The sequence below is a fragment of the Zonotrichia albicollis genome, chromosome 1, assembly GCF_047830755.1.
Source record: "Zonotrichia albicollis isolate bZonAlb1 chromosome 1, bZonAlb1.hap1, whole genome shotgun sequence".
NCBI classification, from domain to species: domain Eukaryota; kingdom Metazoa; phylum Chordata; class Aves; order Passeriformes; family Passerellidae; genus Zonotrichia; species Zonotrichia albicollis.
In genome coordinates this window covers 98319991-98346236 of record NC_133819.1, presented here as the reverse complement: position 1 = coordinate 98346236, position 26246 = coordinate 98319991, and the positions used below count along the sequence as shown (strand labels likewise).

At 37.3% G+C, this 26246-nt stretch overlaps 1 protein-coding gene across 1 annotated transcript; it reads right to left on the bottom strand.

The window, feature by feature from the left end:
* Window positions 1-484: 484 nt before the first annotated feature.
* On the bottom strand, window positions 485-25456 carry LOC102075401 (uncharacterized). Its single transcript, XM_026791015.2, is given in 13 exon segments — window positions 485-778; window positions 2080-2109; window positions 2407-2412; window positions 2908-3020; window positions 9257-9505; window positions 9634-9718; window positions 10138-10177; window positions 10179-10350; window positions 10353-10426; window positions 25140-25207; window positions 25209-25251; window positions 25253-25389; window positions 25391-25456. Coding segments are annotated over 13 exon segments (1377 nt in total).
* Between the last annotated feature and the right edge of the window lie 790 nt (window positions 25457-26246).

The window sequence follows — 26246 nt, the reverse complement described above, 5'->3', positions numbered from 1 at the left end:
AAAACACTGAAATTGCTATGGTGAGTGGCAAGAAGCCTGTAAAACCACAAAGCTGTCAGATACCAAGCTGCTGTTCATACTTTTAAATCTAGGTTCAAGGAGCCCTGATACATTTGCTTTTGTCAGCTGAATAGCGCTGTTTGCCCAGCAGCAAAATAACACCTCCTGTGTGGAAAATCATGGGTATTTATTATTCCATAGAGCTCCCAATTTGAGATGCAAAAACTATGAACATAGACAACATCAAACACATTTTCTTTCTCACCCTGTCACATAGGCTTCTCATACACATAGATTTCTCAGACCAAATTAACTTTATGTAAACATATGCAGCTCCATTCTGCATATTAGAGCTGTTCTACAATTGATCCTTAAGAGTCCACCTACTAGGAAAAAGTGTTTCTATTGCAGAAGGACAAATAGTCTCTAATCCTGCATATGAATTAAGGGATAGGGTAACTCTGCAGTCTGCAATACAACACCATTACAGCCAGGGTCTCATCACTGTCCTGCTGAAGCAGTTCAGGCAGTACCAGCACAGCCAGTTTGACCTTACACTTCTCGCCAGCACAGAGAAAATAAAGTCTATTCTGTAAATAAAAGGCCTGTGCTTTGATTGCTTCATTCTTAAGAAAGAACTTAATGATCTTTTCTTATGTTTGTGTGAGACATTTTTGCAGTTGACATAAATCTCCTCTGTCTGCCTGAGTGATGATTCTTCTCTTCTTTCTCTGCTCTGTATGCCATGAAAATTGGATCTTCCATAACTGTTAGGAGGCTAGAAGAACATTAAAAGGAAGAAAAAGAAAAAAGAAAAAAAAAAGAAAAAAAAAGAAAAATAAAGAAAAAAAAAAGTTGAAGGACTTTTCTCAAAGCAGCTGCTGCTTTGAAAAAGCAGAAGAATTTTTCTTCAGATCTGATTTATTATTCAGAAGTATGAAACCATCAATAAAAATGGGGTTTTGTCTTCTTGTTTTCTGTGAATACATTTCAGATCCAAGCCATATGAAAAAAAGAAGTTGCAGCTTGAATATGCTTCCCATCTGTCTCACATCTGGCCCCTGATAAAGCACCAGTGAAATGCCCTCTTCCCCTCACACACACTTCTCAGGTACTAACGCAGTCTCTCCTATACCCATCTTAAAACATGAATTATTCTGAAGCTATTGACTATGCTAAGAATTAGTCATTTCATTAAGACAACTAAATTTTACATACAGAACTGTTATGGAGGAAAGGTGGTTTCTGAAGCAAAAGAGCAGTTCTTAACCTATGGCCACTCTAGGAAGAGCTTCATCCCAGGACAAACAGTGACCCAACAGTCAGAACGAGAGAAATCGGCTTTATCAGGACATATTGACAGTGACATTGAAAGTGGAGCTTGTCACTGGATCATACAGGAGTGAGATCTGAGAGGAGATAGGTGGAAAGGCAGAGTCTCACATCCACTGTGAAAATGGGGTCTCATATCCACTGTGAAACACTCACTTCCCTAAACACATCCCCTATTAAGGGTGTGAAGGAACAAGACAGAAGCAGTGAAATTTCCACTTCTAAATTTCAGGACTTGAATAGGATTATGAAGGGGAAAAAATAAAGACTCAGTGTTCCAAAACATAGACTGCTACAATACACACAAAAAAGGAGATGCACTGAAACATCTATCCTAAAGAATTGTAGTGAAGTGGAACTGGAAAAATCAGATAAGACAAAGAGTATCATACAATATGATTTTTTGCCTCAATTTTACAAGTGATGACTTGAAGAAAAAAAAAGCAAAGACACAATTAATAAAAAGGCTATCAAACCAAAAGAGATAATTTGTTAATAACATAGACCAGAGTAGTCTCTAAATGTAGTTGTAAAGCATTAAGGGGTATTCATCAAAAAATAATGAATAGTAGTAATCGTATTTTAAAATCTTTAATTTTTCCTGTCTATATAGTTGAAGATTAAACTATAAGATTCAGGGGATATAAAGAATAGACACAGAAGAGAAAGAGCTTAAGAATTACACAGGGCAAACCATGAGAAAGCTTCATCTCAACATGTGACCTTACCCAGATCTGAGTACAATACTTTTGATAAAGCATCTGTGATCCTCCTCTTCTTTCTGAAGACATACATTTAGTCAGAAACATAGTGGAGGAAACGGCACCATACATGATAGTATAGTCTAAAATGTCTAATTCCAGTATAATGCTGATGTTGCTTACTTTCCCACTGAAACCAATAAATACAATAAAATTCCAGGTAGGCTTGCAAGCTGTAACATGCATGAGATTAGCACTGTATCATAAAAGCCTGAAAAGGCCCTTTGGTTTGGGGAAACCCTAATATGTTGCCCAAAATTCCAGCTGCATCATATATTGTGGTAGGGGAAGGAATATATCTTCTGCTCACTACTTTTTCCTTTGGAAGAAGAGAGATTCTTGATCAGACTACTAGAGATATTTGGCAGGGAATACAGCAAACTTAGATAATGGTTTAAACCATTAATTTGGATCCAGCTGGAAATCTCGAGCATTAAATCAGAGGACAAAAAGTGCTAGAAGATGTAGGAAACTTGAAGATATCACCTGTCTTCTGTACACAAAATAGGAATAACAATGCCTAACTTGATGTTGTTCCTGACAAATCACCCTTAACATGTTGTTTCAGCTAATACCACAGTAAGCATTTAGCTGACAAAGGAACTTGAGTAAGCCATTTGTTTTCCCAATGTGAAAAAAGGAAAAAAACACCCAGTAAATGTCGCTTTTTTAAAGGCTCTAGAAGTGATAGGTTTTTTTCAAGTTTAAAATATTGGTGAGAAAATTCAATTTCTGAGTGGGATAGTAGGATGAGCTGTTAACACATCCATCCTTACCTGCTTCAGTGTATTATGCAAATTGATTTGTTACTAACTTTTTTGTGATAAGCAGTGGTGATGCAGCAGATCAGTAGGAAATCTAACACCAAAATAGCAGCAGAAATCCTTTCAGCTAGATAGGTAATAAACCATTTGTGATCCCAAGCTGCTAAAATATGATTTCAATAAATAGAATTGGTAATTTGTAAAAATATAAATCAGCATGAACTTTTTGTTACAAACTAAGCTGAAAAATCAATGATTATATAAAGACATTATTCCATGACAGCTCATGCTCAATATTCAGACTTTACAGCAATTTCCTCATTTCTAAAATGCCTTTGTTATGCTGAAGCAGCTCTTAACAAAGTTGTGACTCGGATGACCAAAGGTGAGCAAACACAGCACAGTGATATGAAAAAAAAATAGCTATACTTTTTATAATCCTTTTCTGTTTCCTTCCCTCCTCAGTGAGAAAGCAGTTCATACATAAATTACTCAGTATATGGTTAGTGAAAGTTTTCAATCTACTTAAGAGAATGTTCTTGGCTAACACAAAGCTGTGAGGAGAGGCTGATAACCCAGAGGGTTGTCTGAAAGCTGCCCTACAGAAGGACCTCAGTGGGTTGGAGAGATGGGCAGAGAACTGTCTGGAATTCCGTGAGGGCAACTGCTGGGTCCTGCACCTGGAGAGAAATAGCTCAACACACCAGTACAGACTGGGGCTGATGTGCTGGAAAGCAACTCTGCAGAGAAGGACATGGGGGTCCTGGTGGGCAGCAAGCTGTCCATGAGCCAGCAGTGTGACCTTTTGGCCAAGAAGGCCAGTGGGGTCCTGGGGTGCATTAGGAAGAGCATTCCAGCAGGTCGAGGAAGTGATCCCACCCCTCTACTCAGCCCTTGTGAGGTCACATTTGGAGTGCTGTGTCCAGCTCTGGGCTCCTCAGTGGAAGAGAGACATGGAGCTCCTGGTGTGGGTCCAGCACAGGGCAACAAAGGAGATCAAGGGGCTGGAGAGTCCCTTTTATGAGGAAAGGCTGGGGAAGCTGGGCCTGTTCAGCCTCGAGAAGAGATGACTGAGAGGAGACATCATCAACATCATGAAATCACAGAATCAGCTAGGCTGGGAAAAACCTTTGAGATCATCAAGTCCAACCTGTAAGTATCTGAAGGGAGGGTGCCAAGAAGATTAATGAATCCAGGCTATTCTCGGTGGTGTTAAGCAATAGAACAAGAGGCAATGAGCAGAGACATGCACAGAAAGATCCACCTGAATATGAGGAAGAACTTATTTACAGTGTGGGTGCCCAAACACTGGGACAGATTGCTCAGAGAGGCTGTGGAGTCCCCCTCACTGGAGTATTCACAGTCCTGTGCCATGTGCTCCAGGATGACCCTGCCTGAGTGGGGAGGTTGAACCAGTTGACCACCTTGGTTTCTTCCAACTCAACCCTGTGGTTCTGTGATTGTATAGGCTGTTTATTTCATTCAGTATTTCCATGGGCAGCGAGTTATTTTTCAGAGTATCAGGAAGATCATCTCAATGCTCAAGAGATTTTCTGTTCAATACTGCATGCAATGGTATCAGTTATTTTCTGCTCCAATTAAAAAAAAAAATCTGTTTTTAACAAAAAAAAATACACAAAAATTTCTCCTGTTATCATCCTCCTTTTTTTAATCACCTGGTATTGTATCTGCCTTGATGACGGATATCAGGAAACCTGCCCCATTTGTCCTAGCCCAAGTGAAAAGTCTTTCTTTGAAAACTGCAACCTAGGCAGGAAAAGTTAAACTTATAGTAACTGTGCTTGAAATGCATTGATTTCTTTGGAATGGAGTCATATCTTCAAATGAAACTAAATAACAACCTGTAATAACTAAAGGTAGAGACAGACAAGAAAATGGCTTCGAGGTATAAGCCGATTTATTCTTATAGTGCTCAAGTCTGTGGTGAGGTAATACTTATTTTTTAGGTGAAAAGCATTGGAGAAAAGAACAGAGGCAATATTATCAAAGTCACACAGGTAATCCACAGCTCAAACTCTCAGCTGTTCAGTGGTGAATAGGAGCTAAAATCTGTCTTCATGTGTACTCTCTCTTTAATGTTCTGCTCACTCTACAATGAAACCACAGCTGCCCTGAAGTGCTTCCATTGGGGTAGACAAGTTCTGTGCTTAGTTCACAGGCAAAGGAAAGCAATCAGTGCCACTAATGACAGTAATCCCAGCCAACCAGCTGCTGAGCCATCACCAGATGGCTTTCCTCTCAGGGATCAAAAAGGTTCACATCTTCTTATCTGGCTGTCCTGAATTCCACACGAGACTTGCTCAGGTATGTCTCTTTTGTATTAAAGTGTTCATTGGAAAGGATAACAAAAAAAAACTGATTACAGAAGAGTCTTATCCTTGAATCCAATGCTATTTTACTGGAAAGAACAAAGAAAGAAAATTCTCTCAGAAGTTTACGCTGGTGAAGGCATGTGACACTATAGAGAAGGCTGCCTGATAACACAAACCAACACCTTTTGTGTTATAGCCATGTATGAAATCACTCTACTGCAGAATGTTTTCAGCTCATGAGTACTTTAAATGACAGAATGGTTCATATACCTACCTCCAAATTCAGGAAAAATTATAATGTCTTTTTTGACCAGCTGTTATGCTACCCACCAGAGAAAGCTGCTGTCTGTGCCAGGGAGTACTTACAGTAATACAAAAAAAAAAACATCCTAGAAGTAACAAGGGAAAAGAATTTAAATATTTTATTTGATTGTCATCAAGGATGGGTGACTCTGGATAGAGTTGTGGATTTCAGCAGCATCCCCTCCCTTCAGTTTAACTGCTCCAGACTTCATTTTTTTCTGAAGTTTCACCTTCAGTTTTATCAGGTCATGGCTATAATCTCTGAGTTAATGAGTTTGAGAACTGAGATTATCAGCTGTCGTTAAATATGGATGAGAAAAATCATTAGATTCTTTTTCTTTTAACTAACAACAACTGAAACCCATGTTCCTTTTCTCGTTTGAAGTGAGCAAAACCTCCCTTAGGCATTTGTTTTCTTTAACTACACAAAACCTTTTGTAATTACTGACTTTAACATCCCAGTCAAGATTTTGCAGAAACATGTCAGAGGCTTGTCATATGTCTCTTTAGTTCTTATGTTCTCAACAAAGGTATTATGCTGACAGGAGGTTATTAAGTATATTTTCAGCATCAGTACAATTTCTGTCAAGTATTAGTATTTCTCTGCAAGTTTGGGAAATTTTTTTTCAGGACACATTTCAACCTTCAGTGCACTAACTTTGGTTTTTGAGGAGGAAGCACTGATGGGCCAGAGATCTGTCTTTGCAAGAGATTCTAACTGCTCTGCCAAGACCTTCATGTGTTTTGTCACATGCCTTGCTGGACTGGCATGTATGGTATCCTAACTGGGCATCACTGAAATAGTTTTCCCCACAGCTGAAAGGCAGAAATCCAGCATGAATGCATCTGAGCCCAGGGAGTGGTAGTTGATTGCGTGGAAACCCACAGAGATGATTTGATACCTAGTATTCATACTCAATGACTTCATGAAGGAAGAAAGAAGATAATTTCACTCCTATCCTGGTTCTCCTCACCCCTTACTGCAGTTCTTATTTTCTGCCTGTTTCCTGTTGCCCAGAAGCCCTGCTGTCTCCTTCCAGCTCTCAGGGAACATATGATAAACCCCAGAGACAGTGCAAGTATTTCCCTGCTTTTCATCTGGATGCTGATGAAGATTATCCTACTGTATTCAGCCATGGTGTTATCTCACCCTGAGCACTCTGTGCAGTTCTGGGTCTCAAAAATATAAAAGTAGGTGGAGGTATTTGAATGTGTCCAGAGGAGGGCAACAAAGCTGGTGAAAGGCCTAGTGCAAACTGTAATGTTTTAGAGGGTTCTCTAAACATGCATGTAAATACAACCACCAACTCATTCTTCAGATCTAGTGGCACCACACAAAAACACCTTTCTGTTTTACTTTGCCTAAGAGAACTTGCTGCAAAAAAAATATTAAATCTCTGAAAATGTCTGTGTCTTCAGGAGGGAATAAGTACTTCTTTTTCAGCCCTGCTAATTTTCCAGTCTTTTCCTACGACACTTCCCATTCTTTCCCAATCACCCACCAAAACAATATGTGGATTGCAAGTCTGTTTCCTTTCTTCAAAGACTGTCTCAAAGGAAAATCATAGTAAGAAAAGCACAGAAAATGCATTCAGATGTGGAATCTGGTGTCATGACTGATCTCCAATTGAAAGAATTTTTAGAAGGAGAGATTTGGTGAAGAATTAATCCAAAATTTCTTGAACACATTGTATAAATATGTAATATTCAGCTGTTTCTGTAAGAGTCATCCAACAAGAACTACACTATTTTACAAATAGATTGCTTTAAATGTTCCAGGTTTTGAGGTAAAAAAAATATTTGCAGAAGTCCAATTTAACCTGTAAATTCCTGTTTCTGGAAAACAACAGTCACAATATTTAGTGGGATAGAGTGGATAAACTTAGTGACACTGAATTATTCTCATGGTTTAATTTTCACTAACATTCAAAAGCATTAAATGCAGCTTGCTGACTTTTACTGATACAACTACAAGAACTGTTTTCATTATGCTTGAATATCTATTCCTTCCTCTCTCCCTTATTTCTTAACAAGAATTCCATGCTGTTTTCTTTGCAAAAATTCATTCACCTCTAGCCAAGAAGCAAGCTGCTTCTTTCTACCATACCACCTCTCAGAATCAGCAGTTTTTGGACTGCCAGCTCTACTGAAAATAATCCTGTGTTCTTAATACAACATTTCACCTAAGAGTCCTGCTCTTCAAAAGTTCTTGAGCTCCTCTCAGCAACGGCTTAAAAAAAAAAAAAAGAGGGGTTCTTATCTTTTTTCTTACTCTCTCAACCTAAAACCTAAACAGCAGCTCTCCTGCTCTCCTCCCACCTTCTAGGCTCAGTACTTCAAAATAACTCTGGAACTGGATAAGGCGAGAAGAATCGCTTCACCCATGCAGAATCACACCAACAGGCTTAAAGCGTTGGAAGAGTTTGGTAGAAAATCCGAGCTGGAGCGTGGCTTAGCTGTAATGCTAAGCCAAAGAAAATGACATGACTGAACTGGTAGAACATACACAAAAAAAAAAAAAAAAAAAAAAAAAAACCAAAAAAAAAAACATTGTGCAGCAAGTTTCTGGCAGCAGTTTGTTTAATTCTAGCCACAACTGTTGGATCAAGCAGAGCAAGTCGCTCATGAGTTTGTGAGAGACTTCACTGTGCCACAGGGTGCAGTGGGAGCTCATGCCTGACCTGCTGTTTCTCTCCACTTACCGTTTTTTCCTTATCACACCATAAATATTGATTGCATCTTATGAAAAAGTTTCAAATGTTGAAGAGAAATAATAGTAAATCCTTGATATTTCACTTTCTTTGAAATTAATGAAGACTCAAGAAAATGTACTTAATGATACAGGGTGAAGGCTTAAAAGGGATACAATGGAGTGTTTTCTGAATCATATTGTACTTAGTATTCTTCAATGTTTTCATATTCTTTTCTTCAGTAAACAGCCACAACTATTCTACTGTTGCTAGGACTAAAATCAGAAACCAAATTTGTTTCAAGAGCAAAAGAAGCATGGAAACTAAACTCTCTACTTTTGGAGAAAAAATATTTTGTATAGGTAGAACTGATCATTCTGAAGGTTACTGTATTTTTTGCAACTATATGTTTTCATTTTGGTGTTAGGAGTGCTGCACTCGGGAGTAAGAAGGAAATATTTCTATTGTTCTGCAATTAAGACATGCTTGATTATAGCAATATAATCAAAATTTTAAAATTTGAATGTTTAAAATTGTTAGAGTTGTGGACTTTTTGTCCTGTTTACTGTATTTTGCTCACATTCTGCTAATTTTCATAGCAGAAAATTGTGGTGTCAAGTATTCAAAGTAAGGCAGGTCATCATGGGTTTTTTTCCAAGCATATTCTCCTCTTCTCAATTAACCATATCAGAGTTTAAGCATATTCTGGAGTTTTAGACCATGCCACAGCACTGCCAAACACTCATGTATCACTAGGAACAAGGACAGATCAATAAAAGCAGGACCAAATGCTGCAACAGAAGGAGGTCTGGGGAGGCACAAGGATTAGGTGCTCAAAATGCATTCTACAGAGAAGAAGCAAAACCAAGTCTTTTTTTTTTTTTTTTTTTTTTTTTTTTTTTGGTGGGGAGGTCATAACAAAAAACAGAAGTAAATGTGGAATTAAATCCAGAGTTTGAGAAATTTCAAGTGTCCATGTCTTGGGACATGTAGGTCCCATTATAAGCAAGCTGTGACAATGGTAACAGCAAAACCTTCAGAGCTGCTCAGCTCTCCATGAGGAAACCCCTTACCTGAATAAGGTGGAGCCCAGTTCACAAATTTCCACATGAGAAATATGGCTGTGAGTGTGCTCTTTGCCTTTGTGGGAGGACAGGTCTCATCCCCAAGGCCCTGCAGTACAATGTGCTGATGGGGAATTCTCCTTGAGCCTTCTCTGGGAGAATGCCCATCTCCTCCTGCAAGCTCAGGCTCCCCTTCCAAAGCATCTCCTTCTTGTAAGTCATATGAGGAGCAGCTGAAGGAACTGGGGTTCTTTAGCCCTGAGAAAAGAAGGATCAGAGGAGACCTTACACTCTCTACAATCACCTGAAAAGGCTGTAGCCAGGTGGGGGTTGGTCTCTTTTCCCAGGCACCCAGTGACGGGACAAGAGACTCCCTGAAGCTTCACCTTCAGGGATGTTCTGGTTGGACACCAGGAAAAGGTGGTCAGACATTGAAGCAATCTGCCCAGGCAGGCAATGAAGCCACTGTCCCTGGAGGTGTTCAAGAAACAACAAGAATGATTTAGTACACAAGATGGTGCCCAGTCAAAGTTTGGGCGTGATGATCCTGGAGGTTTTTCACAGTCTAAATAATTCCATGATTCTATTCTATTCTGTGATTGTTAATATCAAACCAGTTTCTCACAAACAGGTCTAAAGTCCCGCAAAGAGATCAGACAAACTTAAACCCAGCTTATTTTTAAGAAAATATTTACTTTGCTATCTTTTACATGCTTCTAATTGGAATGCGGTATTTAAATAAATCCTCACTTGTTACTGAAGAGTTATTTTATTTCTGTAAAAGTGCTAATGCTTCAGAAGGTCCTATTTTGATAACATTTACAATTTTCTCCTCTACTTACCAGCCACAGTAAAATTTATCATTTAGGTTTTTTTCTCCCAGCAGCTACATGGAAGTACATCACAAAGTCAGAGGCTGTAATGTTTTGAAAGAATCCTGGAGTTTTCCTGATCAGAACAATCCACTGGTGTACATTCTTTGAAATCTAAACCAAAGCTTTGCTTTCCTGATGAGTTGCACAGAATGACAAAATCTACCCAATCTGCTTTAATCCTTTCCCAAATCACTCGCTGCAATGAATCTCCAATTTTATCAGGGCAGTAAAAGCAACATTTCATCCTTGCTTGGTAAATATGGGATTATTTTGTTTATCAGACACTTCAAAAGCATCTGTTGAAAAATACAAAACCCAGCAAAAACCTGCTTATAATTCATTCAACGGAAGTTTAGTATCCACAATTCCAGTGCAGCAAATATTAATGGAATTGACTTAGAGCAGAATGATATTGAAATAATTTGAAATGCTAAAAAATACAATTTATACCTATCTATGGTTTTATTTTTGCGCACGTTTAGACAAAACAGTCTTTATGGGACCCTGAGTCTGTGATGACATTGCAAAAAGGCTATTACTGTAAACTTTGAGTACATCAATGTTCTGTTAACAGTTTCAGCAAATATTCAGCAGCATAAATTATGGGGCCAATCTAATTAAACTTTGCGTAATCTTGTTCTTCTTTCACACTAGTTATAATAAGAAAATGGTTTGATGTGACCCTCAGGACATGCTTTAGTAAATTATGTTAAAAGACATTCTAGCTTAAGAGCTGCAATTCTCCCATTCACAAAAATCACAGCACCTAAATTAAAAAAAAAATCTTATCTATTCATACACTCTACTTGGGAAAAAGTCTTTATGGTCTGTCTATCTGTGGTATGAAAGAAGACTTCCAGACTTCAAGACTTCAACCACATAGAAACCTTAGATATATCTTAAATAATTTTGAGTAAAATCCCTTTGAGTTATTGTTTTTATTAATATAATTTACTGTTTGCTACTTAAGAAAATAAATGTTTAAAAGTCTGCAATAGAAAGATTGTCAATTTCTCTGACATTCAGAGCCATTTGATTTCTAAAGTCAGCCTTGTAATTTCTGTATCCCATAATCTAGGATGAGCGCTGTCACCTTGCTGCAGACTTTAATGTTGGAAAAAACTAATGATCGCACTGTTTTTCTTACACTGTAAAAGGATCAATCTTTCAAGTTCTTAAATGAGATTTCTTTACATTAAATGTTTTTTAAGTAAAAAGTCACTATAAATTATATTTTAATGTGTTTTTCTCTCTCCGTGGCAACAACTGGAAGGTAAGTAGGCTACCTAGGAATAAGTGATTCCATTTATATTGACAGGATGGAGACCCATTGTGGGAGTCTGTAGCTTCAGAGAGCCTCTCAGTCTCTGTGAAACAGAGAGTGAAAAAGTCTAGCCTGCAATTTTTTATCAATGGAATACAGCACAGAAAAATTACATTCCCTCTGCCTTCGGAGACCTGAAATATGATTAAAATGTTGAAATGTAGAAAGACAAAAGGAACACTGTCTAATGAGTTTACCTAAAATAATTAATGAAGAACTTGAAGATCCATGTAGACTGCAATCGAGGAGACTGAAAATTAATGACAGCCAAGGACAGAAGAGAGATAAATTCTAAATTCACTAAACCAAACGGAAGGTATAACACGGTGAAGCTAATTAACTCTTTACACAGCTTGCCAAAGACAGCTAAATTTCTATTACTGAAGTTGACTGCAAAGGCTGGATAATCATTTAAGTTATCATGAAAATTCAGCAAGAATTTACTCATGAAAGTCTAAGTATTATTCAAATTAAACTGAATGACTGCTTTGATGGAACTCTACACTTACAAAATAGGTTCCCTAAAGTGCATTCCCTCAGAATTCACTACATTAAATCAGGTTAATTTTTTTATATACCTTGCAGATACAGATCATCAGATTCATTCTGATTTGCTAGGGAAGAGGGGTAAATGAAAAAGTGATCAAATTCCATCCTATCCCTGGAACACTATATTCTTAAAGGTCAGATCCTTTCCTCAGACCACTAACTTCCAGTAACAGCCTGCTTTACAATTAACTACATATTCTTGCCAAGGAAGTCTTGCCCTTCATTGTGCAGTCTTTGTTCTGGTTTTCCACCAGTAGAGCAAGCCTTGTTGCTGCCCACATTCCCCTCAGGAGCATTGACATCTCCCCGTCTTCTCCTGGGTACATCCCTGCTGTCCAAATTGTCTCATTACAGTCCCACCCTGAACTCCAGGTGTTTCTCCTGTGTAAACATGCAAAATAGGGACTTTTGTGCATGATGATGCTACCTCCCACCTTCCAGAGTACTTCTCCCTGACCCAAATGATAGGACCTTACAACTACCAGCCTTCTTCCCAGCTGCTTTGCCATATATTTGCTAGAAAATTGTACATTGCACATATGGCCAACTGGGAACAAAGAGATAAAATATTTCCACCAAACAGATGAAAATCCCTTCTGTCTTAAAATTTATTCTCTGTTAAAATTATCCTGTGTTATATTTCCTGAACAATATATCCCACTTGCTTGATAGTATATAATGCTACAACATTGTAATACACTATAACAGGTAGATTACAAAGCTAAGGTGGCCTTGCAAATTCAGTGAGGATTTTCCATGTAGAAATCTTGATACAACTGTATAACTTGCAAGCATACAAATAATAAATGGTATGTTAATAATGAGAACAAGGTACAAACAGCCAAATTAAAATGGAAAGTTTGGAGATTCTTGGCTGCTCTACATTCTATCATGACCGTTTTCAAACACGATAGAAAGACAGCATGACTTTTTTGTTGTTTCTTTGTTTGTTTGCATATATATTTTATTTGAATATGTGTAGCAACATTAATGTATTTTCTGTCTTGATGAATAATGTAAATATCTCCCCTTATTACAATATGGTACCTTGAACAGTTTATATGATTATATAAGGTACAAACAATGGCAAATCAGGCCTACGTAGTTCTAATTAAATCTTCTAAGTACCCTACAGTATTCCAGGCTTTTGTTTTAAGCAATTGTCCCATTTTATTTTGACAGCAGCTTCAGCATAGTTCTTTCATCCTCCTTCTCCTCTGTTCAATCACTTACTTTATTTAGCACCTTTCTAAACACAGTTTCTTTGCTTTCAGCCTGGTACGTGTGGGATGAAAACCTCCCTCTCCCAGAAACCCTTCTATGGGAAAAAAGCACACCCACACTCCTTCACCCCTGCACACGCACGGCTCCGGGTGACACGCCACGTGTGAGCTTTGCAGAAATGTTAAATAAAAATTTATCCTTGCGTCTGATAAAAATAGACTCTGCCTTCCTGCTGCTCATGCCAGACACTGCCACTGCTGTCTGGTCTGCCCATGGTCACACCATCTCGCATCCTGAACGGAAAGTAGGAGGAGGTGACAGCGCTCAGGATAGGTCCATGGGCTTCTCCTTAGAAGGGAAGTGCTCACATGCTTGTTATCCTCCACCAACCTCTTTTGGCAGCATGCTATCTCACCATATCTTGCCTATGACTATCTGATATAAGGTATTTAAAGGAGAAAAAAATGCAAGATTTCCTATATTTAAAGTATGTTATCTTTCAATATTTTTCTTGGAAAGCAAATATCAGGAATATAGACGCATAGAAGAGTGTAAAGGAACTCTCCGAGATTTAAAAAATCAAGCAACTGAACTGAAATTCTGCGGCAGGGAAATAGTTGAAGTCAAGAAAATCTTCTGAAGGAATAATAAAATAATGGTATAATTTCTCCCCATCCCCTCCCACCCTAATATTTACTTATTTAGAAGTCAAAATAAGTCTTATGTGAAAGTTTAGTCCCCATTCATTGATAGAGATTTTCAGGCTTTCTCAGTTTTTTCATGTCCACTTCATTTTTGTTTGGTTTGGGGTTTTGTTTTTGTTTAGTTTCTTGTTGTTTTGGCCTCTGAGAGTATCAACTGAGATTGTTTCTTCAGAGATTCTTTCATTCCCTTAAAAAGTAATGCTCTCTATCAGGAATAACTAATGACCTCAGTAAACTTTTCAAAACTGCAAAGCCATCTCAGCTCTACAGCTGAGAGAGGTTCCCATGTCCCACTCAGTTGGCTCAAGCTCCACACACAAACAAGAGTTTTCTTCCTCTGCTTGTAATGAGCAGTGGCAAAAGAAAATAATTGCACACAAAAAGGAGGCTTAAAATTTTAGGAAGATAAACTTTCTCTGGGGCTCTTCTTTTCACCAAGAAAATAAATTTTCAGAAGAGAAAACATTTTGAGTGACCCTTTCACCGTTCATGAATAGACTAAATAGGGCATTGTATTTTGCTCCTAAACTAATGTCTTCCAACTGTATTAGCACATACTACATGATTTTGTTAAGTTTCTGAAAACACAGGTTCGCCTCTTTTTTTCAGTTTTAATGAGCTACTGACACCAGTTCTACAATTAGAGCAGAAACCAGCAGTACTGTTGTGTTTGAAGAATGCATTTTACTAATAACAGCTGTTCAGATCATGAAAGTTGAAATGAAAGTATTTATAGTCCTATATCATTAAAACATCTGTTTTCCTACTTCCTGTTAAACCATCACAACATCCCTTTAAATATATCTTAAATTATATTGCGAGAAATTTGGTGATTCTTTGTGTACAAATTATTAATTCTGCATTATACACTAAACATTGAGCACACAATTGTAATTCACCTGCCAGCTGCAGTTGTTTGTATATATTCTATTTTTGTTGATTTTTTCCTGTTGTAAGCTGAACTTTAGTTACCTAGAGTGCAAGGATAGAGAGAAGTCAAAGAGAGGGAGAGAGAAAGTAGAGTTCTAATAAGAATGAGAAAATTATTCTCTCTTGAGGATAAACAGTTATGAACTTCCAGCAAGGAAAATTTGGTTGCTGCAGAAGAAGTCATTTGTTGAAATCATATAGAGCACTATGACAAGATTTACCTGCAGAAGGGTCTTGAAGATCTCAGAGGTCAGATTTCCAGACTTTCACCCCATCCAGGAATTCCATTGGTTGAGGATGAAGAGAATTTTACTAGCAGCAGGAGTTCAAGGGGTGGACAGGAGCTAACGCAGGACACTGTGCTCAGCCTTCACCTACTGTTGATCAGCTGTGCTGTCTCACAGGGGCAAAAGGGAGAGAAATGCTGTGCTGAGACCCTGCATGTCACAGCCTGCGCGTGTGTGTGTGTGTCTGTGTGTGTGTGTGTCTGTCTGTGTCTGTGTGTCTGTGTGTGCGCATGCCACTCACACCTGCCACAAGGCTCAGAGGTGTCCAACAGGCAGAGCAGAGGTGGCACCGTTGAAGCCACAGAGAAGTAAACAGGCAGGGGAGAGGGGAAGGCAAGGGGTGTGAAAAATCAGGCTGGATCCTAAGGGTGACCATTGGAACCAGCGTTTCTCAAGAGTGAAAGCCACGGGTGCCAAGGCAAAGGGTACAAAGGTGCCAAGGACGGGGTACAAACCCAAGCTGCCCAGCCCCAGAAGTGTTACATGACAGGAGTGTAGCATGAGGACACACTATGGGGAATTTGCTGTCTCACTTCTCTGATCCTTTGAATGGATTGTTTCGTGGGCTGAAAAAATACTGGTGAAGAAAGAAATACCTAATTTGTTTCATAGTAACTTTGTTATGCAGCTTGGTACCTGGTAGGAAAACAGAAAAAAAATTCAATATATCATCAGTATTTTTTACCAAAAGTTTTCTTCACATTTCTTTTTGCCTGTATTAAATTATAAATTCTATTCCTGTCTTACAGGCTAGCGGAAAGAGAGATTCATCATTAGAAATATATGCAGCTGCAGAAGCTTTTGCAGATAGGAACATTTCAGACATTAAATAGTAATCACCTGTTAGTGATTTCCTTTAGTGTATTTGGAAGTTTAAAAATCTGAATCTTTAATTCCTTTTACCTTCTGCTTTTTATCTGCCTATGTTAATTCAATAAGTTAACTTGTATTTCCCCAAATAAAATATTATTTCATCTGTCCTAGATAAAACTATCTCCTTAATTGTGAATACTTTAAAGCTGTCACTGTAGACTTTCTACTTTCCCATGCAATTCCATCCTGTGATGATTTCCAAATTGCATTATCTCAAAATTTCATCCATCACATTTACTATGTGGGAAACAAAAAACAAAGTTACAAAACTCTTGGATCTGGATTTAGCTACTGGGTGTCACAGCAGTTATGTTGGATAGTAGACATAATACCATACTTTATTTAAATTGAATTTCCAAGTGGTGGCTGCAGTGGCATAAAATTATGGAAGAGTAGCTGACAAGATGAAGTATCTTTGCCTTACGGAGGTAGCAGAACACTTGCCCTCAAAAAAAAATGTTTAACCCATTAGATTCCACTTGTGCCCCCTTGGCATTTCCCTGCTTGTGTAGGGATAATTGGAATGGTCACCCTTCTACCCTGTTTTCTTGTTTTCAAGGTGTTTCATGTCCATATAATTGCACATCTCTCACTTCAGCCCAGTCCACTTCCTTGCTCACACGTGGGTTGTCATCTCACTTTCCTATTGCAGCTCCCCTCACCAGTCTGTTGTCAAGGATACTTTTCTCCTCTGTCCTCAGGTGGATCCTGTCTCTTTCTAACATTACTTGATCAATAAAAGAGCCTTTTATGATGATAAAAGGCAACTTGTTCTTGACACCAGCCATGCAACTCAGTCCTGGCCCATGGACTTGTCCTTCTCTTCCCAGGACTTTGCCCTTGCTCAGCAGAATCAAGAAGAAGACACCACCTAAGCTGCCTGTGTCCTTGATCACCATGATGTGCTCCAGATCTCTCCTGGGCTGATCTTTGGTGTCCATGTGGAAAAGCAGCAGGGCAAGGCTCAGCAGTCTCACTGCAGCGCCCTGAGGTCTGCCCTGGCAGCAGCACATCTCCCCAGGCAGCAGGGTGTGCCAGCAGATGAACAGGCAAGATGTGACGGACATCCCCAGATATCACAAAACAGATAAAGGTCAGGTAAAAGCCATAGCTGCCATCTGACACATGTTCATCAAAGCAGTGCTCGTATGGAAAATATAAAACACCTTCTAATTTTGTCTTACTTTGGTAAAAGCACAGCAGTTCTCATGGGTACTGAATACTAATTTTTTTTCCTTAACACAGCCCATTCCAATGCAAACAAAGTAACCAAGAGTAACTAATAGCATCATTTTTCTTAGTAACTAACTGAATGTTCAGAATGTTAAAAATTAAAAGAAGAAAAGAAATAAAAAGAAAAAAAAGGGGGAAAGTTACAAAACCTCCCCAGAGATGAATAAAAGGATCTGGATGCTCTGATTGCAAACCAAATAATATTGAAAATCTTATCACGTTGTCTGTTTCCAAAAGACAAATTTTCTCAGGTATGTCAAGAGAGTTACATACAAGACAAAGGAGACATTTTTCTGCTTCCTTTAGAAGTGGTAAGACCTTAAATGGAGTATTACATACTATTATAGTTCATACTATTTATCTTATTAAAATAAGGTTTTGCAGAAATGGGAGAAAATTCAGGTGAGAACAAGAACTGATTAAATTTAGAATCATGAACTGAGAAGAAAAGCCGAAAGAACTGTGTTTGTTTAGTGCAGAGGTATCACAGAAGCATAGAATCATAAATGTCTTGGTTAGGAAAGGACCTTAAAAATGGTTTAATTCCAACTCCCTTGCAGTGGACAGAGACAAATTCCACTGAACCAAGCAGCTCAGAGCTCCTTCCAGCCTGGTATTGAACATTTCCAGAGATGGGACATCCACAACTTCTCTGGGTAAAAAAAATTAAGGATGAAGGCTGGTAATATGACACTTTGTTTCTCTCTCTCTTTTTTTTTTTTTTCAGAGAACAATTAATAAAGTCATTATTAGCCAAGAGATATCTAGGTTAGATACAATGAGGAAAAAATCTCCTTGTAAGTCTGGTTACATCCTGTAGTATGACCTCACAAGAATTTTATGCATGCATTTCCAATGTGGGAATTTCTCAAACACATTAAAGATGTATTTCTCCTGCCTCAGAAGGCAGAGATGGATGAAATGAATTTGGAACGTCTCTTCCAGCCTGAGTTTTCCACAATTCTATAACTGCTTTTGATCTAAGCTTTTCCATCAGAAAGGAAGAGGAAATATCTCTTGTACTCCCAACAGTGCTGACTTGGTTTCTTTCCTTTTAGCATTTTATAGTGAAGGGGCATCCAATCTTTAGTTCATCATAAAAGATTAAAAGTAAGAAAAGCAGCATTTAACAGGTCAATAATCACAGCAGAAGTGTGAAAAAGGCATCCTCACTTGTCTCCATCTTCTTGCTTTCTAATTAGGTGCTGACAATGTGGCTGACACCGTGTAAGATACAGAGATAATTCTGGCTCTGGGGATCTCAGCATCTAAGAGACAAAGAATGAAGGCCCCTCAGGATTAGTTCTTGCTTCCATGTGCTTTAAAAGTCTGATAATTTTTCACTGTAGACCTATGATTCACATTCTAAATTGAGACAGAGATAAATAGAAAGAAAGTTATTTCAGGTGAATAGGGACTTGAAAAAAAGCTATGCAACGTGCTGCTTTTGGCAGGCAGAAGAGCATTAATATAGAAGTAAGTGCTGAGTGGCATGGATATCATCACACTAGCCAAGAATAGAAAAGCTCTGTCTCTGCTATCACAGAAGAGGTTGATCACTCTATTTAAAAATTTGGAGTACTTCATGGTACATCTGGCATTTAAATACTCTATTAATGAACTTCCATTCTTATTCTGAGTTCCTAGCAAAACACATTCCCTGAGAAAATTGTCCGGTTTCACTGATTGACAGAAACGACAATTCACCCATAAATTAAAAAAAAACAAAACCCCAAACCTGACAATTCCCAATTAAAGAACAGGGAGGAAAAAAAAGGGGAGACCTCATCCCCCAGTCCCCCAAAACCAACAAAAAACCCCAAGGAATTATGCAAGTCTGATTAATTCACACTGTGGACATAAAAGCCACTATGTCTAAATAATTTTTTATGATTCTACTCAGAGCATGGCATGGAAATTTTAGAGTCAAACTAACACTATTTTAACACCTAACCAAAATAAAATTCCTGAGAAAATAAACATAGTTTTCCAAATATATAGAAATTCTTGTTAAAATTAACAGTTCTGAAAAGGCAAACACAAATACAAACACAGGACAAAAATGTTCCAGGTAATTATAACTTCATTTGTTTTAATGTAAATAAAAATGCAACACTGTTCTGCCTTAAAGGACAGTTTTTCATTAGTTTATATATCATATAATTTTTCACTACTGAAGACTTCCAACTTTCTATCTAGATGTGTAGCAAGGGTATGGTGCATAGTAGATGAATATCAGTTTATGATCTCTCTAATGATGTTTATTATATTTTATATTTTAAGTTAAATTTGTACTGCAAATTTGCTCATCATCCATTTTAAGATTTCTGATCCAATTTTAGCTGATTGAGTTCTGCATCACAAAGCTCTTTGCAAATTGTTCTATCATTTCTGCTTCTGTTAAATTTGAAATAATCAACATCCCAATTACACTTCAATGAAAAGTTTAAAACTTTTAACTCAGGGCCTACTGCATTTTGAAGCAATGCAGCCTGGAGAGCTAACTATTAACAAGGCCAAGAGGTTCTGGAAGGATGTGTGAAGCACATGAAGCCAGATGAACTTACCAGTACTTCTCAAGGCAGCATGAGTCAGAGGATAGTTTGTGGTTGTGTAGGAGGCATTAATGCCGTGGTCTGGAAATGGGAAAATTATTGCACTGAGCAGCAGCTGACAAAGAAAATCTTCATGCTTTCAATAAGGGCAAGATAGAAAAGGATAAGATTATCATTATGGGCAATGACAATAGAAAGTTCTAACCAAGCAGTAATGGCACATAATGTATCATCACAGATACGAGAGTGCAAGAGGAAGAAAGTTTTGCGTAGTTTCTGTACAGGGAGCTTAAAATATACCTGTCAAGTTCAACAGAGACCTGGACCTGGAAGATATTTTGCATGCAAATTATCACTAATTTGTTTTGCCAGATTGGGAACAAGACAGGAATACGCTTCAGGTTTGAGAATTCTTAAGTTCTAGATGCACAGATATTGATGGAAATCGTATTTTTAACCCAGTATTTGTCTGTTGACGTCTTAGCTTTTCTGTTTATACACCCTCGTTATAATGCTCCATGAAGTCAAGTATAGCTGAAAAACAACAAAGATCTTTAAGGCAGATATGTAGATGACATGACAAAACCTGAATTTCCAGGCCAGAATAATTCCTTAATCTCTTTTTCTGTAAATTGATACTTTGTTCATACTTTTAAAAAAACCATCACAGATGAGTGACTTTTGTACTGATGGATTTAACAGAGCAGAAGAGAACCAAAGAACTAAAGACAGGTCTGGAAAAGGATAAAGTAAATAAATGCATCCATACCTCAAGTGGACAAAGGTAATCAAATACCGGACAAACCAGAAAAAGACAATGCACATCATATAAAGAATAAAGGAAATTTCCCAATACTTCTTCCAGTACTTCTATAAATTAAACTCATTCAATGTGTTCTTTTTATGTTCTAAAGACTGTAGACATATCTTTTCACTCTATACCTTTCTTTGCAAAAGTTAATAGTTTAAAACAAAAGAAAGAAGGATTGCAGAAATTCCTGCTGCTACTTTGCTGCTGTTAGATATGTGTCTGGCAACTGGTGAAATGTCACTGTTGTTTATTGTGTTTTAAGTGGTCACCTGGGATGAAAAGTGTAAGATGTACCTCCATACAGCCCTGTCCAATGGACTGTCCCAGTGCACTGCTCTCTTTCATTTGAAATTTTAAAAAAATTAGAGTTTCAACATCTGCAGCTTCAAATACCTTTTCTTCCAGTCAACAAGTGCTGAATTAACATCTCTTCAATGATCAACGATTCCTGTGTGATGTCTTCAATTGCAATGCTTTTTGTCTTAATAGTGACTTCAATCTCTGCTCCTCACATTTTGTACTGAACTTGAAATCAGTCTTCAGACATACATCCCTAAGCATTGTACCTAAGAAACTACAGATCACTTTTAAACTGTTCATTAAGAATGATGGAATAAAGATACTGACTATGCTTACATAATCAGTGTATCTTAGAAAATATGTAAAGAATTTTTCTCTGAAAGTAAGTGTTTTGTCTGCTTAGTGCAGGAGGATTTGTGACTCATATAATGTGGGAACATTGAAGATAAAAAAAGTCCCTTGAATTCAGTTCTGAAAACTGTTGAATGCATGCTCAGTCTGCAAGGAGGAAAAAGAAAAAAAACCAGAAGCCTCAGATTCACCCAGCTGGCAAGTATCTTCCTGTGGGATAACTAGAGTGTTCTTTACCCATACATTCATGTGTAAAAGAGGCAGCACGAACTCTCAAATTCTTCCTTTGTGGTGCAGGATTTCAGCACTGCATCCACATTTGAGAATATCCTGTAGCTACATAACCTGTCAAGTTTCTGATATAATATCCTGAATATTATTTCTTTTCTGTCAGTCTGTTTCAGTAACTGCTTCAGTCACTGGGCATGAAGAAAGCATGGATAACACTGTGCAGTCTGCAAGACTTCTCTCTCACCTATTTCACAAATTCCATAGGAAACCTTCAGCCAAAATTAATGGCAAAAGGAACAATATATGTCTATGATTTTATTACATATTCTGATAAATCTTCAGGAATAAATTAAGACCACATCTAGTAAAAAAAAAATCTATCACTAGAATTATTGCATCAAAAAATTTTATATAAGTGGCGATTTATCACCAATTCTAGGGTCTTCCATCTACCAACAAAGAGGACAGTACACCAAGAGAAGATCTCTGTAATGAGAGATATAGTCTCCTGTGTCTCCTAGGATCTCAGGTCCTTATGCCAGCTCAGCCATCATTTTTCTTTTTTTTCCCTCACTTTTGTCCTTGATTGAAAAAGAGCTGTGTTCACCCCACCAAGACCATGGTGGGGTGAATTGCTGCTCTGAGAGCAGAGACTGAGCCACAAGAAGAGTCCTAAGGAGAGTTTCTCCAGCACTATTTTGAAACCTCAGACACTAGAAATCTGTTGTGGTCTCTTATTCATTCAATATATCTTTACTCCACATGAAAGAGTGCAACCACCATGGACATTCTTTTTATGAAGACATCTTTACTCTTATAAAGGAAAATAGAGATATTGTCAAAATACTAAGAAAAACGTGCTAAATGTTTTTCAAAAAACTGATTTCTTTCTTCTCTTTCTGCTTTTGTTTTGAAAAGCAAGTCATGATCCCCAACCTTTTTTAACATCTTGATCTTGTAGTGTCAGGGTTTTGTTACCAGGTGAGTTTCTGGATTTAGTGGCACTGCTGTCACCACTGGATACAGCTTGAAATCTTTACTCAAACTCATGCTAAATTTACTCACTTTGTATTAGAACTTTTAAAAACTATACAAAGAATGTGGGAAAGCAGAATCAGACTCATGAACTCTGTTGATTACCAGGAATGGAGCATTAGAGCAACTTGGAACAGATTGAGTGCAGAATCATTCATTGTTTTGCAAGACAGTAAAAGTTAACCCAAGATACTTTATTCAAATTTATGTAAATGCCAGCAGATATGATTGACATGTGAAGAACATTTCACATTTAGTCTAGTTAAGAAATCTCCATCATGAGCATAATGCCATATGGCATTATTTCATTTATTTCTGCTATTTCCTTTCAATGGAAATTTTGAAAGCCAATCATACATTCTACATCTATAGTCTGCTGTCAGCTTTCATTGAAATTTGCACTGCAGACTCCTCAATGGCATAGTTACCTGCCTCAGTTGGTGCAGGAATGTCTCTGTGTCCAACAGTAACAGGTCATTATAAATAAATCCTAACAATTTTCAATGCCTTGCTGGCACGATTTAAATTATAAACCAGGCTTCAGTTTTGATTGGCACAAAAACCTTAATAATACCTACTTAACTTCACTGTGCCAATTCACAGAGCAAGCTTAAGTTTCATCTTGAATATATGAAAAAGTTACACACAAAGTTGCATGCTTTTTCAGGCACACACTTCACAACTTTAGCTCAGCCAATCAATATTTAAACTAAAAGCATGAATTACAAAGCATTAGACACCATGTAAATCACAAGAAAAAGAAATTAGTCTATTAAATTTTTGTTGATTAACTGAAGAAGAAGAAATGGATTTTGCAGTGAGTTGTTTATTTGTCTGGGGGACTGTAGATAAATTAATGCTTTTAGAAAAGTAATGTCTATTGGGAATCAATAATCAACGTATAAGTCCAAACAAAAAAAACCACACTGTAATTGGAAAAAAAGTTTAATTACCTATAAAAAGATCATTCCTATATGTTGGCCAGATTGCTTTATTCTATGAAAAAAAGATATCTTAAAAAGCATTTAATATACCAGGACCCCAATTATTTTTATGTGAATCTTTTAGAACAAGATTCAATACAGTAAAATATGAGACTTACACTCAGCTTTCTCAATACTTTTATCCTGGTGCAGAAAAAAAAAAAAACCACTTTAAAGATGAGCATCAATGTCCTAATTTTACAGTCTGGAAGACAAGAAAAAATAGGCATCTGGTGTCAGCAGCAAGCTAAAATACTGTCTACATGGATGTGAATTTTACTGTTTATTTAGTCTCAGCAACATGTTGTCTAGGAGTTAAAATACTTGGTACTGACAAAGGTGCTGGTAAAGTAAGATAAAGTCTGACTGAAAACAGTACTACTTCATAAATAAATACATTCTCTAGAGTCTGGTTTTAATAACATATGTAATTTGCAGTGTAGATTAAAGCTGTAATATTTATCTTTACTGGAAATACACTCCGTTTTCCTCAGATCAGACCTTGTTTATATATATCTACCAGGAGCTGAACAGGATTGTTCTCAGAAATCTTGATTCTTTAAATGGAAAAGGATTAATTTCTATTCAAAATCATTGCCTACCTTTGTAGTTGATTTAAATAGACATACTTGAAACATGAGGGGTTTGCTGTTGATTAAGGTTTCATTTTTAGTGTGCTCAAACCAGGAGAGAAATCCCACATGCTGAGAATACTGAACCCTACAGAATAATTTCCAAAGAAACCTTACCTCTGCTATTAAATCCACTTTTTGTGTGATTTACAGGGTACTGAAATCAGTAAGGTGATTGCCTAATAGAGCTGCTGGACAGAAGAGTGGACATTCCACATGAAATATTCTGCCTTGTTTCTTGCATCATTTCAGATTAACTCCAGCAGAGACATCCAGGAACAAACAGTGGTGTCAGTGCTGCCTTGGCCAGAAAAAAGACTACAAGAACTTCCACACTACTGCATCCAACTTCCAAAATTATATAGAAAATAGACCCATTGTGTATAAGGGCTTTGCACTGCCAAAAATCACGTGGGGTTGAACCAAACAAGAGATCTGTTTTGCCTGCCTTTCAAGTGCTAGGAACTGAAATTTCCTTTTGATCTTTTATTTCCTTGCTGGGAAATACAATCAAAAGTCGAATGGCATCTCTTCACTCAGGGGAATGGGAAAGAGGAGTATAATTTTTCTACATTGTGGCTACCAAATCAACAAAACAATAAGACCAACTGCTTATCTTTTGAAGGCTATTCTGACATATGTACATAATGATTCTTCTAAGTTTTCAGTTTTCAGTTGACCCATGTTGATTAGGCAAGCATGGAAAATTACTAGAAAAGAGTTCTTTCTCCTCTTAGTCATAGGAGTGAAAGGGAAACCAAATGGGATGAGTGGTTAGGTAATTACAGGGTTTTTGGAAAATACATGGACAGCTACACAGAAAGTACGTGGGCATAGAGAGAGCTTTTTCTTCCTTCTTTCCTTTTCTGATTTTAAAAAAAAAAAAATCTCTTTTTCTTAAAGAAAAAGTTGCAATACCAGATTCTCCCTGAATTGGCATAGATTTCTCTCTTGCATATAACTGAAATTTTAAAAAAATTAGATATTTGATGACCTGAGTAGTTTCTATTACCTTTTTCAAAATTCCATCTGGATTAGTTAGAATGGAGAAAGTGTTTGTTATAATGGAGACCATCATCTTCCAAAGTGCTCTTGATGAAGGGCATTATTTTCAAAATAAATTCTTCCATTGTATTTGTCTTAGATATGTATGCCATAGATTGGACTCAAGACAGCTGTATTTTTTCTAAGAGTTACATTAAGTTTCATCCAGGATGTCTGGATTATCACAGCTTTTTTTTTAAATATATATGCACTCCATTTTCACTTTCTCAGTAAGCTTTGCAGATGAATCTGCAAACTATGCTTCCATGTTGGCTAAAGCACACACAGAAATTCAGTGTCAGTATTAACATAACTGAAAACTAGATTCATAGAGAAACCCAGAAAAACTTTGGTACCACTACAAGCAAAACACTGCAAAAAAAATTTGCTGAAAAAACCCCCAAAATCTACAAATTATTATTACTTTTAATTTGTGAGTGTCATTGAACTGCTAAAATTTGTCCAAGCTCCATGAGTGAATTTTGATTATGTCTGCGGTGATATGATTAAAAAAAAATGCAAATTAGGAATAAGAAAGCAACCTTACTTCCACAAAACTGCAGGCCAATAATAAAAAGAACTATGTAGTCCCTTTCAAAGAACGTGGAATCAGTGACTACAGTGTGACATGATTTTACTCAATCTCTGCACATCTAGTGCCCTCCTGACAGGATATTTTCACTTTTGGAATATGAAAAACACCATGTGCTTCTTGCTTTCACATTCTGAGAAACACCAAGTTTTTGGCCTCAGTGCAGTTGCATCAGAAATTGTCTAAATTCCCACCAAAATCAATCTCAGAATAAAGTTTTCATTATCAATGAATCTATTGCAATATGCATGGATACTATAATAACTGATGAAGCAGGGATCTTCAGGGTTTATCACCAGAAGAAAACACAAATTTTCCAGGCTATGTATCCAAAATGAACTGGGATTTTTTTTCAGACACCACAGTTCAACATTTATCTATTCTTCAGGTATTAAAATAATCTAAAGAGAAGATAAGACAGTTCCTATAGGTCATAAATTGGTGACTAGTTATAAAAAGTAACATC